The 17,106-nt window shown below is 50.2% G+C and overlaps 1 protein-coding gene across 5 annotated transcripts in view; it reads left to right on the forward strand.

The window, feature by feature from the left end:
- Window positions 1-17,106, forward strand: part of LOC123761091 (ribosomal protein S6 kinase alpha-5) — a 118,791-nt gene that overhangs the window by 46,983 nt on the left and 54,702 nt on the right. Inside the window, exons 1-2 of one of the 5 annotated variants that reach the window (XM_045747028.2) lie at window positions 5,923-6,058; window positions 7,562-8,189. The exons of 1 other annotated variant lie outside the window; for it this stretch is intronic. In XM_045747028.2, coding sequence (XP_045602984.1) covers window positions 7,997-8,189 — 193 coding nt within the window. In that variant the 5' untranslated portion in view covers window positions 5,923-6,058; window positions 7,562-7,996. Of the gene's footprint in view, window positions 1-5,922; window positions 6,070-7,561; window positions 8,190-17,106 lie in introns of those variants that run through there. 3 more of the 5 variants (XM_045747030.2, XM_045747029.2, XM_045747031.2) reach the window with 3 other exon arrangements.

Here is a 17,106-nt window from a genome sequence, read left to right on the forward strand (position 1 = left end):
ATATATATATATATATATATATATATATATATATATATATATATATATATATATATATATATATATATATATATATATATATCGCAACATTGTGACTAGCCAGTAACTGGTCTAGTTACTACTAGGTGGTCCAGCAGAGGGCAGAGGGTCATGTACCACATACATGTATTAACACAACATAGATACATGTGCACAGAGCGGTTCCTCTCACCTATATCAATGGTAATAATAATTAATATTATTACACAGTCAAACAGCTAACTGGGTTTACCTAAACTTGCCTCCCTTGTCCAATATGGCAGCCGCACTAGACTTGTGTAGTGATGAGAACATAAAGTTAGGCACCAGGAGGGCGTCACACAAGGTAAGGACCAGTAGGGCGTCACACAAGGTAGGCACCAGTAGGGCGTCACACAAGGTAAGGACCAGTAGGGCGTCACACAAGGTAGGCACCAGGAGGGGCGTCACACAAGGTAGGCACCAGGAGGGCGTCACACAAGGTAGGCACCAGTAGGGCGTCACACAAGGTAAGGACCAGTAGGGCGTCACACAAGGTAGGTACCAGGAGGGCGTCACACAAGGTAAGGACCAGTAGGGCGTCACACAAGGTAGGCACCAGGAGGGGCGTCACACAAGGTAGGCACCAGGAGGGGCGTCACACAAGGTAGGCGCCAGGAGGGCGTTACACAAGGTAGGCACCAGGAGGGCGTCACACAAGGTAGGCACCAGGAGGGCGTCACACAAGGTAGGCACCAGGAGGGCGTCACACAAGGTAAGGACCAGTAGGGCGTCACACAAGGTAGGTACCAGGAGGGCGTCACACAAGGTAAGGACCAGTAGGGCGTCACACAAGGTAGGCACCAGGAGGGGCGTCACACAAGGTAGGCACCAGGAGGGGCGTCACACAAGGTAGGCGCCAGGAGGGCGTTACACAAGGTAGGCACCAGGAGGGCGTCACACAAGGTAGGCACCAGGAGGGCGTCACACAAGGTAGGCACCAGGAGGGCGTCACACAAGGTAGGCACCAGGAGGGCGTCACACAAGGTAGGCACCAGGAGGGCGTCACACAAGGTAAGGACCAGTAGGGCGTCACACAAGGTAGGCACCAGGAGGGGCGTCACACAAGGTAGGCGCCAGGAGGGCGTTACACAAGGTAGGCACCAGGAGGGCGTCACACAAGGTAGGCACCAGGAGGGCGTCACACAAGGTAGGCACCAGGAGGGCGTCACACAAGGTAGGCACCAGGAGGGCGTCACACAAGGTAGGCACCAGGAGGGCGTCACACAAGGTAGGCACCAGGAGGGCGTCACACAAGGTAGGCACCAGGAGGGCGTCACACAAGGTAGGCACCAGGAGGGCGTCACACAAGGTAGGCACCAGGAGGGGCGTCACACAAGGTAGGCACCAGGAGGGGCGTTACACAAGGTAGGGACCAGGAGGGCGTCACACAAGGTAGGCACCAGGAGGGCGTTACACAAGGTAGGCACCAGGAGGGCGTTACACAAGGTAGGCACCAGGAGGGCGTCACACAAGGTAGGCACCAGGAGGGCGTCACACAAGGTAGGCACCAGGAGGGCGTTACACAAGGTAGGCACCAGGAGGGCGTTACACAAGGTAGGCACCAGGAGGGCGTCACACAAGGTAAGGACCAGTAGGGCGTCACACAAGGTAGGCACCAGGAGGGCGTTACACAAGGTAGGCACCAGGAGGGCGTCACACAAGGTAGGGACCAGGAGGGCGTCACACAAGGTAGGCACCAGGAGGGCGTTACACAAGGTAGGCACCAGGAGGGCGTTACACAAGGTAGGCACCAGGAGGGCGTCACACAAGGTAGGCACCAGGAGGGCGTCACACAAGGTAGGCACCAGGAGGGCGTTACACAAGGTAGGCACCAGGAGGGCGTCACACAAGGTAGGCACCAGGAGGGCGTTACACAAGGTAGGCACCAGGAGGGCGTCACACAAGGTAGGGACCAGGAGGGGCGTCACACAAGGTAGGCACCAGGAGGGCGTCACACAAGGTAGGCACCAGGAGGGGCGTCACACAAGGTAGGCACCAGGAGGGCATCACACAAGGTAGGCGCCAGGAGGGCGTCACACAAGGTAGGCACCAGGAGGGGCGTCACACAAGGTAGGCACCAGGAGGGCGTCACACAAGGTAGGCACCAGGAGGGCGTCACACAAGGTAGGCACCAGGAGGGCGTCACACAAGGTAGGCACCAGGAGGGCGTCACACAAGGTAGGAGGCACCAGGAGGGCGTCACACAAGGTAGGCACCAGGAGGGCGTCACACAAGGTAGGCACCAGGAGGGCGTTACACAAGGTAGGCACCAGGAGGGCGTCACACAAGGTAGGGACCAGGAGGGGCGTCACACAAGGTAGGCACCAGGAGGGCGTCACACAAGGTAGGCACCAGGAGGGGCGTCACACAAGGTAGGCACCAGGAGGGCATCACACAAGGTAGGCGCCAGGAGGGCGTCACACAAGGTAGGTACCAGGAGGGGCGTCACACAAGGTAGGCACCAGGAGGGGCGTCACACAAGGTAGGCACCAGGAGGGGCGTCACACAAGGTAGGCACCAGGATGGGCGTCACACAAGGTAGGCACCAGGAGGGCGTCACACAAGGTAGGCACCAGGAGGGCGTCACACAAGGTAGGCACCAGGAGGGGCGTCACACAAGGTAGGCACCAGGAGGGGCGTCACACAAGGTAGGCACCAGGAGGGCGTCACACAAGGTAGGCACCAGGAGGGCGTCACACAAGGTAGGCACCAGGAGGGCGTCACACAAGGTAGGCACCAGGAGGGGCGTCACACAAGGTAGGCACCAGGAGGGCGTCACACAAGGTAGGCACCAGGAGGGCGTCACACAAGGTAGGCACCAGGAGGGGCGTCACACAAGGTAGGCACCAGGAGGGCGTCACACAAGGTAGGCACCAGGAGGGCGTCACACAAGGTAGGCACCAGGAGGGGCGTCACACAAGGTAGGCACCAGGAGGGGCGTCACACAAGGTAGGCACCAGGAGGGGCGTCACACAAGGTAGGCACCAGGAGGGGCGTCACACAAGGTAGGCACCAGGAGGGGCGTCACACAAGGTAGGCACCAGGAGGGGCGTCACACAAGGTAGGCACCAGGAGGGGCGTCACACAAGGTAGGCACCAGGAGGGGCGTCACACAAGGTAGGCACCAGGGAAACCAATCTTTGCATCACTCACATTCCAGACCAGTCTGGTTGACACACATATTCCTCTCCTGATGTAAGACAATTGCCTGCTCCTCCACTCTTATTACTAACACGTGAAGACACTCTTGATTGCACTTAAGATATGTATCATTCCACTCATAGAAATACATTAAGTTTTGACAAAAAGATACTGTTGATAATTCCTAGCGCATTTGGCGTAACATTCCCCTATTAACAATACAAAATAATATTTATACAAGGCTTCTTTTGATATTGTAACGTGTTTAACATAACACTCCTCTCGCCAAATAACTTAGCAAGATTTCCATTAATAATTCTGAACATTTCATGGGAAACACACAACAGGAATGACAGTAAATATTCTTGATTGATGAAGATTAAGCCACCCAAAAGATGGCACGGGCATGAATAGCCCGTAAGTGGTGGTGGCCCTTTTTGAGCCATTACCAGTATCAATAGATGATACTGGAGATCTGTGGAGGTGCGACTGCACCCTGCGTGACGGGAGATGTCTCCCGTGAATTATTCTTCTCTATAAGTGATATATATGTTTCGGCCTGCTACAGTTAGTGTGTCTGTTAGCCAAGAATATCAGCACAAACGTGAGCATAATAAGTAGGTCAGCTACGCACATGGAAGTGAACGATATCTAGGTCACCTACGTACGTTCATGCACGTTACGTCTATTGCATCAGAGGCCAGATCCTCAAGGTTTTCAGCCAATTGTGAAAATTTGTTACAATCTATCGTGTGTACATTGGAGTTATGTACATGTAATACGCTCCCGTATCTTGAAACCGCTCAATACATGGCACTAAAATGTTTGTTTATTATTTTGTTATTGTTTTTACAAGTGTATTGCGTGATATTAACTCATAAAAGCATCCTTTCACCTGGAGAGAGAGGCGGTTACGTTTATTCTATAGCATACCCTGAAATAAATACTGCTCGTTTTCTAAATAGATATTCATTTTCTGTTCATATCAATGTGGGGAAACTTATTTAAAAACCTGCTTTTGTATTTAAATGATTGTTTGTTTTTTATTAAATTCATATAATAAAATATGTAAATGGCATCACCCAAATGCCAAAGCGTATATAAGTAATTTGTGTAAAAAAACACGAACCGGACGTGAAACACAGAATTATTGCAGCCTACACTGTGCAACAAAGTCTGAACCTTACACGAACTCTCAATTTCAGATGAATGTATTAAATAAATTCGTTTATCTTATCGTAAAACAGCCCACTAGGCAATGTAAACGCACTAATGGGTGGGCGGTGAGCTCCAAACAATGGTAGGAGGGTGAGAGGGGGCGACTTTCTCCAGCAGGACGTAGCAGTCGAAGTGAAAGTAGAATTGAGATCATGTCGATGATAGCTAGCATGGAGTGCACAAGTGCGGCTGGCCAATTTGTCCACCATATTCGTGCTGCCGAGAGGAGTCTGCCATCGTCTAATGACAGCCCGTGTCACGGAAGCTGCCGGCGCGACTCGCAAGCCCGCCAACCACTGACTGGAGTAAGAGAACGACTTGCACACACATAGGAATGCTACTGGAATATTGATGATTGATTGATGAATATTAAGCCACCCGAAAGGTGGCACGGGCATGAATAGCCCGTAAATGGTGGTGGCCCTTTTGAGTCATTGCCATTATCAATAGATGATATTTGGAGATCTGTGGAGGTGCGACTGCACCCTGCGTGACGGGAGATGTCTCCCGTGTGGAATACTGATGCTTGGACATAGTTTATCCGGCTAGTAGGGATGAGAGAGAGAGAGAGAGAGAGAGAGAGAGAGAGAGAGAGAGAGAGAGAGAGAGAGTGTGGGGGAGGAGCTAGCTAGCAAGAGAGTTGAGAGGGGGAAGAGAGTGTAGGGAAGGAGAGAGAGAGGGGAGGAGCTAGCTAGCAAGAGAGTTGAGAGGGGGAAGAGAATGTAGGGAAGGAGGCTAACATATGCAGGTGTTGGAGGTAAAAACATTAGGTAATGTTTATAACATTAAAAAACATTAGGTCTTCCCAAATAAGAGAAGTGAGGTAAATGAAAGGAGACTTTCCTAATCCTGTATCTTGTGGGTACATTGTTCCTCCTTGGTGTGTGTGCCAAATATTACTGTTACGATAATACCGTCTCCAAAAATAACCACGCAAGTCCAGGTGTAGTTCAGAAAAAGTTCGTTTATTTCTAATTAAAATAGATGTAGTTAACCCGTCAATAAAGACAGACAAGTTCATTATATAGCACCTACACTTTTGTTTATGAGTCTGCAGGAAATAACACTTCTTCAACAAAAGCGTTCATGTACATTTCGTGTATACGTTCGTGTACAGGGCCTGTGTATATTTATGAACAACTCTTGTATACTTTCTGTACATATCCCATACATTCGTGCACATACGTTCATACGTTCATAAACACACACTGGGCACGTACATGCACATAGTGCATAACGTTCATGCACCTATTGTATACGTTCGCACACCACAGTGTATATAACGTTCATGCATACGTTTATACAAGCAATGTTCGCAAGATCAATAATCCAACCCACGCAACAAACATATTTTATACTAATACATTTTCAAGATCACGTACCACGTCTACTCTGAGCTTACCAACAAGGCTTACAACTGTGTATAAACACGACAATAATTAACAATATGTCGTTCATGGCGTCTGCACCCAACTGTGGGTGGAGTTTGCCTCGAGAGAAAATGTGGGACTTGGCAACTGCGTGCCGTATCAGGTGGTCGTGTTGTGACACTCAGCTGTTTCAGTCAGTAGTCAGCTGATCGCTCCGTGGTACTTGTGCGCGGACCCTCCGCCTTCCATACGGCTCGCTTTACCTCAATGTACGAGCTGTGTCAGTGGATTATCTTCGAGTATAATGTTTGGGAGTGATAGCATGGGATGCGAAGGCATCATTCAGCACGCTGGAGCGGGCCCAGCGAATGGGAGAGAGACGGCAGAGTGCCCGATCCAGCCTGTGTACCGAATGGCGGGTGCAGACGTGGCATGCATGTTGACGGTGGCAGACTTTTCTGGACGAGGAAAAACATACCGTTTTCGCGTGGAAATTGTAAAATGTGTACTGTAGAGTGACGGGACTGTGTAGCTATTTTTCCACATTGTCACCTTACAGACTGTTTGGTGAGGACAATTTTTAAAGTGCTCCCTTCATGCAAAAAATGTGGTTACGGCTTTTTAGTGCAATGGATCTTTGCATTATTTGAGTGAATTGTTTAAGTGAATTTTGGGAAATTGACTGTTCAAGAACGCCAAGGATGAGAGTGAACATTGAACATACGAGTTTGTGTTGGTAATATTTCCCTATTGCACTACGGTGCCAGGCGTGCTCAGCTGATGTAGATGGTGGGTCTGTTAATAGCTACGAGGCATTAACAACGGTCAATAGGCGGAGATATAGTGAAATGTGAGATAATGGTGTAGGTATGAGGTTGTGCAAGAGGAGAGAGTGGTGATGGGCTGAGGGGGTGCGGGAGGCAGCAGCAGCCAGCAAGGCGACTGACGGCCCACACCTCACCACCACCACCACCACCATCTCTCTCTCTCCCCCACATAGCTGGCATGTTTTAGCCGTTTCTCCCCACAAGTATAAATAATTACCCCGCACACTTTTCTCCCGAGTGTGGGCTAGGAAGAGAGGAGGGTGCGTTAGGGGTGTGGGAGGCAGGAGTAGCGACCACGGGTAGTTGAAAGGTGTAAAGAGTGGGTGGGAAAAAGTGAAGGCCGGGTGCTCGTGGCAGCCCTGCGAGCAACGGTGGACGGGCGCCGCTGCTCCCAGATGACCCACTTTCTCGGCACAGTTCCTTGTGCGGGTGGCAGAGAACGGCTCACGTACAGTTACACAGCGACCCGCCCGTGACATATGGTTCCCCTCTGTCGTTACCTGCTTGCCCTCGTTAGTGACAACTGGTCAATATCTGGTGTAGGGTCATGTAGGGAGGCCGCCCTGACCAGCGCTTGAGCCGAGGATACCTAGGGTCATGTCATGGGTGTTTAGCTTACTCGCCCAGTCAGGGTCACTCTCACTGCTTAATAAACCTTCTCTTACACTCTAGTCTTCCTCTTAATTGGGCCTCGCCTGTGTTTATATACATTAGTGATGACTGTAACGAGCTTGAGGGCCTGGGTAGGGAGCGTAACTGTTGGGAGAGTTAGTGTGGTAGAGGCTAGAGTATATAGCACAGGTGTTACTGGGCGCTTTAAACGTATAGCAAACTTTACTATTAATGAACACTGTAGCAGGATTACCTAGTTCACTCTTGACGACGCTACTGTAATTGGCATATGGCATAACACCAATTGTTCATATTTTTTTGTTTATTTCTCAGGTTTTAATATTTATTACAAATATATAAGAACTAGTCATATACGATACTGACTTCAAATAACTTTAAAAAGATACAGTTCCTGGACAGTGAAGTTTAGAAATCTTGATCCCTTCAGAGGAGCAAGAGCAGCAACACAGGAGCAGAGCGGTGTGACAGACAGCACAGGAGGCGGCGCTGTGGTGGCCACACAGTCTGGTGTTCTCTGGTGAGAGTGTTTGATGACCCACCCAGACATCCACCACCACCACTATTCCCCCAGCTGTTATTGCTACCGCCACAGAATTTACTGACGGCGCGGACAACACTTGTACCTCAGTGGAAGACTTTTTCACCATAACCGCCACTATCATCCAACTGCTGGGAGACAAGCAACAGGCTATAAGCTCTCGCGCTTGTCCTACCTCACCGCCACCATCCTGACAAGAAGAGCTCACCATGGGGGTGCACAGGACAGCAGAAGAACCTGGCGGAGGCTTAGGGACACTGGAGGAGGAGGAAGAAGACGACGAGTATGGTATTGATGGCGTGCTCCACCGCCGCCTCCAACACTACCCGCACCGTCACCATTCCACCACCAGTAGCACCAACAGTGATGTCCTTAATAACAACCAGCTTGACAGCGCCAAAGGTAAACCATGCAAGATTTTTCTATTGATTAATAAATTTTGTTCCGTTAAGTGTAGTTACTGCGGAAGGTGTGGCCATTTTTGTCTGGTGTTTGCTTCATTGTAGTTTAATAAGTGAATTTAGCGATGGGGGAAGGCTAGGCAACGGCAGTCTTATGTACTCAAAAGCTTTAAAATGTAGTCATTGTTAAAATTACTCTAAATTTTATGTATGAATTTCAAGAACTTTTATTTAAATCGTGTCCATATTATTCTATCATTATTCTTTGTTTTTATCAAGATGTCACTAATTTGATTACGATTTAAGCTGTGCTATGTAAAGACCACTTTTACCCCAGCTACAGTTTTGTGTTTATTACGCACATTCTGGCCATTGATCACCTTCACTTGTTTTCCCTCTCTCCGTGTTTGGTCTACTCGAGTCGCCACATCCTTACTTTGTCAACAACGGTCGACAGTTCTGACTGTTTTGCAATTAGATGTATCAGTTCTGTTTCCTGGCAGGATGTCCAGATGATGACACTCTTAGACACACTGTTCCGGTGTTGAAGACTGTAATGTCACTCGAGGCAGCAGCTTTTTTTTTTCCTGTGCAATACCGAACGTTGCCTGATGAGGGAAGTGTGACTCTCTCCACATGTGGCGAGGTGGCGAGGGTGGCCGTTGGTGTAAGGGGGAGTGGGGGGCGGTCTGTCACTGCTCTCGAGTGGGTGGTGGGCGATGTCTTGCATGTTTTTATTCGGCTAGTTTGTTGGGGCTTCATTTGTGTGTGGGAATTGCAGCTTGGAATCTATGAGCATCAACCTTGAGGTTGGGGACTAAAGAGATGCGAGGGTGCACAGAGTGTAATCACTGTGGATGGGGCAGTGTTTGGTGTGGCTGCTACCGCTGTGGTGGGGGGAGCTGTTGACCTGTTGGGCGGTGGTAATGATCAAGTACAGACAGACTCACGGTCTCGCCCTTGCTGCTTGCGTTAGTCTTCCTGCTAACCTTCCCTCGTGTTTCTGCTTCAAACTTCTTTTTTCATCCCTTCACTTTTCTTGGGCAGGATGTAAAGTGTCTACCTGTACTAGTGCTTGCTGCATCTTTTTTAATGGAGTTGTGACCTAGACCCGTTGGTTAATCAGCACTTCCTACCGTGTCAACAGTTGAAGTAATGTCACTGATAAGCATGTAGGTTATTCACCATGTAAATCCATTGTGAGATGAGAGAACACAGGCCTTGGCACACGCTCACAACCCCGCCTGTCGCAACCTCAGAGCCGCGCGAGTATCGCTGTAAACCAACAAGTTTAGAGACATGTTACCTACGCATTTTCATGGTGTTGGGAGTGTGTGTGTGTGTGTGTGTGTGTGTGTGTGTGTGTGTGTGTGTGTGTGTGTGTGTGTGTGTGTGTGTGTGTGTGTGTGTGTGTGTGTGTGTGTGTGTGTGTGTGAGAGAGGCAGTTGGTGGGAAGGGTGGGAGGTCGTGGACCCTGCCGAGGAAGACTCCTGTTGCCAGGTGTAGGTGACCCGTTAGTCGAGGCCGAGGACCATGAAGGAGGCCACACTACTGCTGGCTCACACTCCGGTTCCAAGAGTATACCTCTCATATCTTTCTTCATCTACACTTTCAGTAGTTTGTGTTTGCCTATTGGGCCTATAGGAATTTAAATCAAGTTCTTGGGGTCTTGTGTTGCCTGTGTCTCACGCTTCCGCTTAACTATAATACATAAGAATACTGACCAATGCCATTATAACTCCTATTCAGTCTATGTTCATTCCAGCCAACGTTTAAATTTCTTTGGTCATTTATTATGCACCCCATATCCATTCCGTGGGCGGTGGTGGAAAGTGTTACAGAGCGTCCCGTCCTCAGGCCAGGCTCGTTAAAGGGGCGGCCGCCCCCCCCCCCCAAGATGCATTCATCCATTTTTACATAATATATTAAAAATAGAATTGTTCTGTAAGTTAATATATATTAAAATTCTGTGTATAGTTAGGCGTAGGACAGGTTAGTTGTTTAGGTCCTGTTGGCGATTATTTGTGATTGAAGTACGTGAGTGAATCTCACAACGTTGAGATTCGAACTGAGGTAATCAGCGACCCACTGTTCGAGAAATGTTCGAACGTCATTAGCCGTAGGTCGTGTGTACAACGTTTTTCATTTATAAATAGAGGGTTTGACGGCTGTAAGTGTTACGGGCTCACCATAGCCCGTGCTACATGGACACTTCGTTCTGAGTAGTTAAATCTGAAACAACAAGGCTGTAAGTAATCACTTTTGCGCTTTGTTGACGAGGACGGGCTTTGTCAGTAGCAGAACAGAGAAAACAACTAATCGGACAGGGTTCGAGCCATGGATAGGTTGGACAGACTGAGCACCAATCCATAACTTGATGACCCCCTGTTTACCCAGCAGTAATTGGGGGGAGTTGGTTGTAAATAGATTTCCGCGTCGTCTTTTAGGGAAAAACTAGCAAGTATTGGGGTAACAGGTAAACCCCTGATGTCATTACACACAGAGATCACACTAACGTGATGCATCAAATGAGTCGATCAAGGCAGCGTCTGGGATGCTCCCGGACGCAGGTTCGAATCCTCGTCACGGCCCTTGTGGATTTGTTCTCTGATGTCATCCAATTTTACCCTGGGCTTTCACCTCGTCAGGGAGCCGCTGATAAAATAAAAATCAAACAATAATATAATATAATATCCTTCCTTCACCACCTGAACTACTAACACCAGCGGCGCTCACACCGGAGAGTCACCCGGTAATGAGCCCCTTCTCCATATGGAGAAGGAGCTCATTCTCCATATTGAGCCCCTTCTCCATATGGAGAAGGGGCTCAACGTCATACTATTGGGTATACGGCTCAGAACTGTCCCGTTATTATGAGTCCACACCCAGACTGAGCCACCATGACTTACCCTCTCTCTCTCCTAGTCTTGGGCTGAACTCCATATAGTTCACCTTTTAGTTTACTGTAGACTGTCGTCCCGTCTGCAATTATTTCTCTTTCCTCTTAAAAATCCTCACCAGGACAAGGTCAAGCACGCTTGTCTAACAGACAAACATTTGTTACAAACAATAACGAATAACATGATATCAGGTAATGGTTCTACAAAAAATAGCATTAGGCAGAGTTGTTCGGGGTGTGTGTGTGTGTGTGTGTGTGTGTGTGTGTGTGTGTGTGTGTGTGTGTGTAATTACCTAAGTGTAATTACCTAAGTGTAGTTACAGGATGAGCTACGCTCGTGGTGTCCCGTCTTCCCAGCACTCTTTGTCATATAACGCTTTGAAACTACTGACGGTCTTGGCCTCCACCACCTTCTGTGTGTGTGTGTGTGTGTGCGCGCGCGCGCAGGTTCGAGTCCTCATCATGGCTGCTACCGATTGTCTCACTGATACATTACGTTAATGTGATTTCTTTATTGCAATGATAATGTGATTATAATTATTATATATACACAAGCGAAAGTGTATAAGAGGATTCTCAAGTATGAGAAGGGCAAGAAGCATAGTGTTGCGCGCGCTCTTGTAGTGGTGTTGCGTGCACCAGCCAGTAGTGAGGGGCGGTGTTGCGTGCACCAGCCAGTAGTGAGGGGCGGTGTTGCGTGCACCAGCCAGTAGTGAGGGGCGGTGTTGCGTGCACCAGCCAGTAGTGAGGGGCGGTGTTGCGTGCACCAGCCAGTAGTGAGGGGCGGTGTTGCGTGCACCAGCCAGTAGTGAGGGGCGGTGTTGCGTGCACCAGCCAGTAGTGAGGAGCGGTGTTGCGTGCACCAGCCAGTAGTGAGGAGCGGTGTTGCGTGCACCAGCCAGTAGTGAGGGGCGGTGTTGCGTGCACCAGCCAGTAGTGAGGGGCGGTGTTGCGTGCACCAGCCAGTAGTGAGGGGCGGTGTTGCGTGCACCAGCCAGTAGTGAAGGGCGGTGTTGCGTGCACCAGCCAGTAGTGAAGGGCGGTGTTGCGAGAGTAGCGGAGAAATGGCATGACTAGGTGGGGAAGGGGGCATGGGGCAAGGTGGGGTACACCTCGCCAACACTAGACATAACACTGACACGACAGGTAATGTCCACGGCTCATGCACCCGAGCGCTCAAACGCCCAGTCGCTCTCTGTACTGTCTCCCCCTCTCTCTCTCTCTGGCTCCGTCTCTCTCTGTGTCTCTGTGGTGAGAGGGAGAAACAGAGCTCCTGGTCTCTCTTTAAAAAATATTGGTGGCCTGGTGCTTGCAGCTGCCTGCTCTCTTGTGCTTCGTCACATCTACATTTGAAACGTATATTCAACCTGCTCACCAGCGCTCTCTCGTGTCCTCTGCTCCAGTGCTGGTAAGTCTTCTGAGTTAAGTTTAACTCCTGAGGTGTCGTCGTAGCCCAGGACGCAGTTCTTGAAGTAGGCTTGTGGTAAAGCTCTGAACACTGTCAATTAGCTTTTTCTTGTGGGTGTGTTTACCCATTCGTGTTTGGGGGGGGAGGTGTCTTACCTATTTGCCTACCCCCTACCCCCCTATCAATTGTGCGACTTCCTATTGCACTTTCATTATTTCATATAAATTCGTGGATAGAGTATCGAAGGGAGATTGATTGTCTCTGGCAAGCGCGATTGTCTACTTAAATTTTTAAATTTTGCCCTGAGGGGCGAGTTTATTGGGCAGCGTCACTCATTCTGTGAGTGGTCATACCGCCATAACAGCATGTACAGCACCTCCCAATAGGAAGAAACCCGCTGGGTTGTTCATCCTGTCACTTGTACCCAGACACAGCTGGGACTTGCTTAACTGTCTCAAGTGAACAGCTCCTCAAACAAGATTAACATCTGCCAACCCTTAAAATCTTAATCTAAAATCTTATCTTGCGGGTGCAAAATGGGGGAAATCTTTTAAGAACGGTAACAATATTTGACAAATAGTGTTTTCCTAACTAAAACAATATGGGGTTTATTATTCTACACATTTCTAATGTCTCTCAGGTGTTCACAGTCACGTAGATAGTGGTCAAGGCGGTGTCCGTCACTCTCATCACAGATTCTGCAACTCCGCTGATCAACTGTTGTTTCCATTACTAACCCCCATGGATATTTGTATCCAAGACGGATTCTCGTTATTACTGATTCTCTCCCGCGTCCTCTGGGCGCGTGCCGTCTACAGGCTGTCTGCTTTGAGCTAAATGTGTAGTGGGTGACTTTGTCTGCTCTAGTTCTACATCTCATGTTACCTAGCAGTAAAATAGGTACCTGGGTGTTAGTCAGCTGTCACGGGCTGCTTCCTGGGGGTGGAGGCCTGGTCGAGGACCGGGCCGCGGGGACACTAAAGCCCCGAAATCATCTCAAGATAACCTCAAGGGAGATAACCTCATTGATAAGTTTAACAATTTTATGACGTTCTTGTGTCTTGGTTATATTAATTAGGAAAGATTTGACAAAAGTGGATCTACTCGAGTTACTTTTTACGTCTGAATTTGGCCGTTTGCCCGTATGACCGAAAATGGACGTAATTTGAAAATTAAAAAAAATTGAAAATTTGGGAAATTTTTTTTCCCAAAAACTGTCAGTTAAGGGTCCTCAGGTGAGTTAGGAGGGCAGGAAATTCTCCTAAAGTTTCAAAACGTTCACTGAATGTGTCCTCTCCTAACAAGACTAGGCTGGAGGACCCAAACAGAAAACGGGACAGTACATCACTTTCGTGAGCCGATTTCATTTTAAATTACGTCCATTTTTGGCCATAGCGCGCGCACACACGAGCGAAAAGCGACGTTATTTTTAAGAGGACGGGTTGTTCATGCGCCTGGGGATGTTGCTCCCCGGCCAGTTGCTGACCTCGGGGTCATGGCACCCTCATCCCGAGGCTAGTAGCCGTCCTGTCAGCCTCTCTACCTTTCATCATATCCTTCAATCTCTAACCATTGCTTTGCAACTGATTGAATATATATATATATATATATAATATATATATATATATATATATATATATATATATATATATATATATATATCTCGGATTATTATTGTAGTTTAGATCATAATGCAATAAGATAGGTTGGTACTCTGATGGTGGCGCGCATGCCTGCGGGTCCGCGAACTGTTACCTCTCCACAGTACCTTCAGGAGTGCTGACATGAACGAAACGCACGCCAACGCACGCACGCACGCATACATAACGGCAGTTTGAGCACAATACAGCCAAGTTGCACATGCTTTAGTGTCTTCGCAAAGAGCGAGGGAATGAGAGGACGAGGGAGGGAGGGGCCGGGGTGTAGGAGGACAACCAGGGGATTGCTGAGGAAGGGAGGGAGGGGCCGGGGTGTGGGAGGACAACCAGGGGATTGCTGAGGAAGGGAGGGAGGGAGAGAGGGGTAACGAGGGAGGGTAGCAGCCAGAGGGGTGTTGATTAAGCTGGGGCAAATATTGAGGTAAGTGTTGTCTTGGTGCTTGGCAGTGTGTGAGCTGTTGACTGGTGCTTGTAACAGCCCACCAAGCTTGATGCTGGCAACACTGGGCGGGTGGTAGTGGTGGTGGTGCTGGCAACACTGGGCGGGTGGTGGTGCTGGCAACACTGGGCGGGCGGTAGTGGTGGTGGTGCTGGCAACACTGGGCGGGTGGCAGTGGTGGTGCTGGCAACACTGGGCGGGTGGCAGTGGTGGTGCTGGCAACACTGGGCGGGTGGCAGTGGTGGTGCTGGCAACACTGGGCGGGTGGCAGTGGTGGTGCTGGCAACACTGGGCGGGTGGCAGTGGTGGTGCTGGCAACACTGGGCGGGTGGCAGTGGTGGTGCTGGCAACACTGGGCGGGTGGCAGTGGTGGTGCTGGCAACACTGGGCGGGTGGTAGTGGTGGTGGTGCTGGCAACACTGGACGGGTGGTAGTGGTGGTGCTGGCAACACTGGGCGGGTGGCAGTGGTGGTGCTGGCAACACTGGGCGGGTGGCAGTGGTGGTGCTGGCAACACTGGGCGGGTGGCAGTGGTGGTGGTGCTGGCAACACTGGGCGGGTGGTGGTGTTGGCAACACTGGGCGGGTGGCAGTGGTGGTGGTGCTGGCAACACTGTGAGGGTGGTGGTGGTGGCAACACTGGGCGGGTGGTAGTGGTGGTGCTGGCAACACTGGGCGGGTGGTAGTGGTGGTGGTGCTGGCAACACTGGGCGGGTGGCAGTGGTGGTGGTGCTGGCAACACTGGGCGGGTGGTAGTGGTGGTGGTGCTGGCAACACTGGACGGGTGGCAGTGGTGGTGGTGCTGGCAACACTGGGCGGGTGGTTGTGTTGGCAACACTGGGCGGGTGGCAGTGGTGGTGGTGCTGGAAACACTGGGCGGGTGGTGGTGTTGGCAACACTGGGCGGGTGGTGGTGGTGCTGGCAACACTGGGCGGGCGGTAGAGGTGGTGCTGGCAACACTGTGAGGGTGGTAGTGGTGGTGGTGGCAACACTGGGCGGGTGGTAGTGCTGGTGTTGGCAACACTGTGAGGGTGGTAGTGGTGGTGCTGGCAACACTGGGCGGGTGGTAGTGCTGGTGTTGGCAACACTGTGAGGGTGGTAGTGGTGGTGGTGGCAACACTGGGCGGGTGGTAGTGGTGGTGCTGGCAACACTGGGCGGGTGGTAGTGGTGGTGCTGGCAACACTGGGCGGGTGGTAGTGGTGGTGCTGGCAACACTGGGCGGGTGGTAGTGGTGGTGCTGGCAACACTGGGCGGGTGGTAGTGGTGGTGCTGGCAACACTGGGCGGGTGGTAGTGCTGGTGCTGGCAACACTGTGAGGGTGGCAGAGACAGAAATACACAAATAGACAAAGTTGTTAATTGGGATACATACAGTGACCTAAAAATATAAGCTGGTGACAGACAGACACTCTGGTGTTGTATTGACCCATGTCAGCCTCTGGAGGGTTATTAATAAGGTCAACACAATACCTTACTGACCAACCTCCAAGTATACTTGACCTCTTGGCAGTCAACACGACTAAAGCCAGTGCTTATACACCGAGAGATACACTGTATAGTGTATACAACCCTGACGGTAAACAGAAGCCAATATGGATCATTTCAATTGACAATTAACATCAATTTTTAATTGGTAAACAGCTAATCTAAAATGTATTCAAGAATATATTAAGCCCACATATTAAGCAGCAGCCAGCATTCTTTGGTCAGTTTTAAGAACTTGTTGCATGATTGCACGAGTAAGAATGGTTAGGAGGAGAGGGGGCTGGTCCAATGGCCTTCTGTGGTGTTCTTAATTCAATGTCTTCTTGTACACCAGAGGAGATGAAAGGTGACGGGCGTGGCAGGACTGTGGGATTAGACGGGGTGGTGGCCGCACTGGGTGGGTGGGATTAGACGGGGAGGTGGCCGCACTGGGTGGGTGGGATTAGACGAGGTGGTGGCCGCCCTGGGTGGGTGGGATTAGACGGGGTGGTGGCCGCACTGGATGGGTGGGATTAGACGAGGAGGTGGCCGCCCTAGATTGGTGGGATTAGACGGGGTGGTGGCCGCACTGGGTGGGTGGGATTAGACGGGGTGGTGGCCGCACTGGGTGGGTGGGATTAGACGAGGTGGTGGCCGCCCTAGATTGGTGGGATTAGACGGGGTGGTGGCCGCCCTAGATTGGTGGGATTAGACGGGGTGGTGGCCGCACTGGGTGGGTGGGAGTAGACGGGTTTGTTGCTGGCATCACTGTGGTGTAGACAACGTGGGTTGGTTGTCTGTCTCTTGCAACATTTTCCTGAGGCCCATAATATTTTCCCAGTGTGTGTGTGTGTGTGTGTGTGTGTGTGTGTGTGTGTGTGTGTGTGTGTGTGTGTGTGTGTGTGTGTGTGTGTTGTTACCTCACAGCCTTGTTCTCGTTGTTCATCAAGTTCTTCAATATCACGTTTATTGTTTGGATGATATTCCACACATAAAGTGTGATCTATTGATTCAAATGTGTGTGTTTGTTCACCAGTCACTCTACATTCATT

Source organism: Procambarus clarkii, chromosome 41, assembly GCF_040958095.1.
Source record: "Procambarus clarkii isolate CNS0578487 chromosome 41, FALCON_Pclarkii_2.0, whole genome shotgun sequence".
In the NCBI taxonomy this organism is placed as follows: Eukaryota; Metazoa; Arthropoda; class Malacostraca; order Decapoda; family Cambaridae; genus Procambarus; species Procambarus clarkii.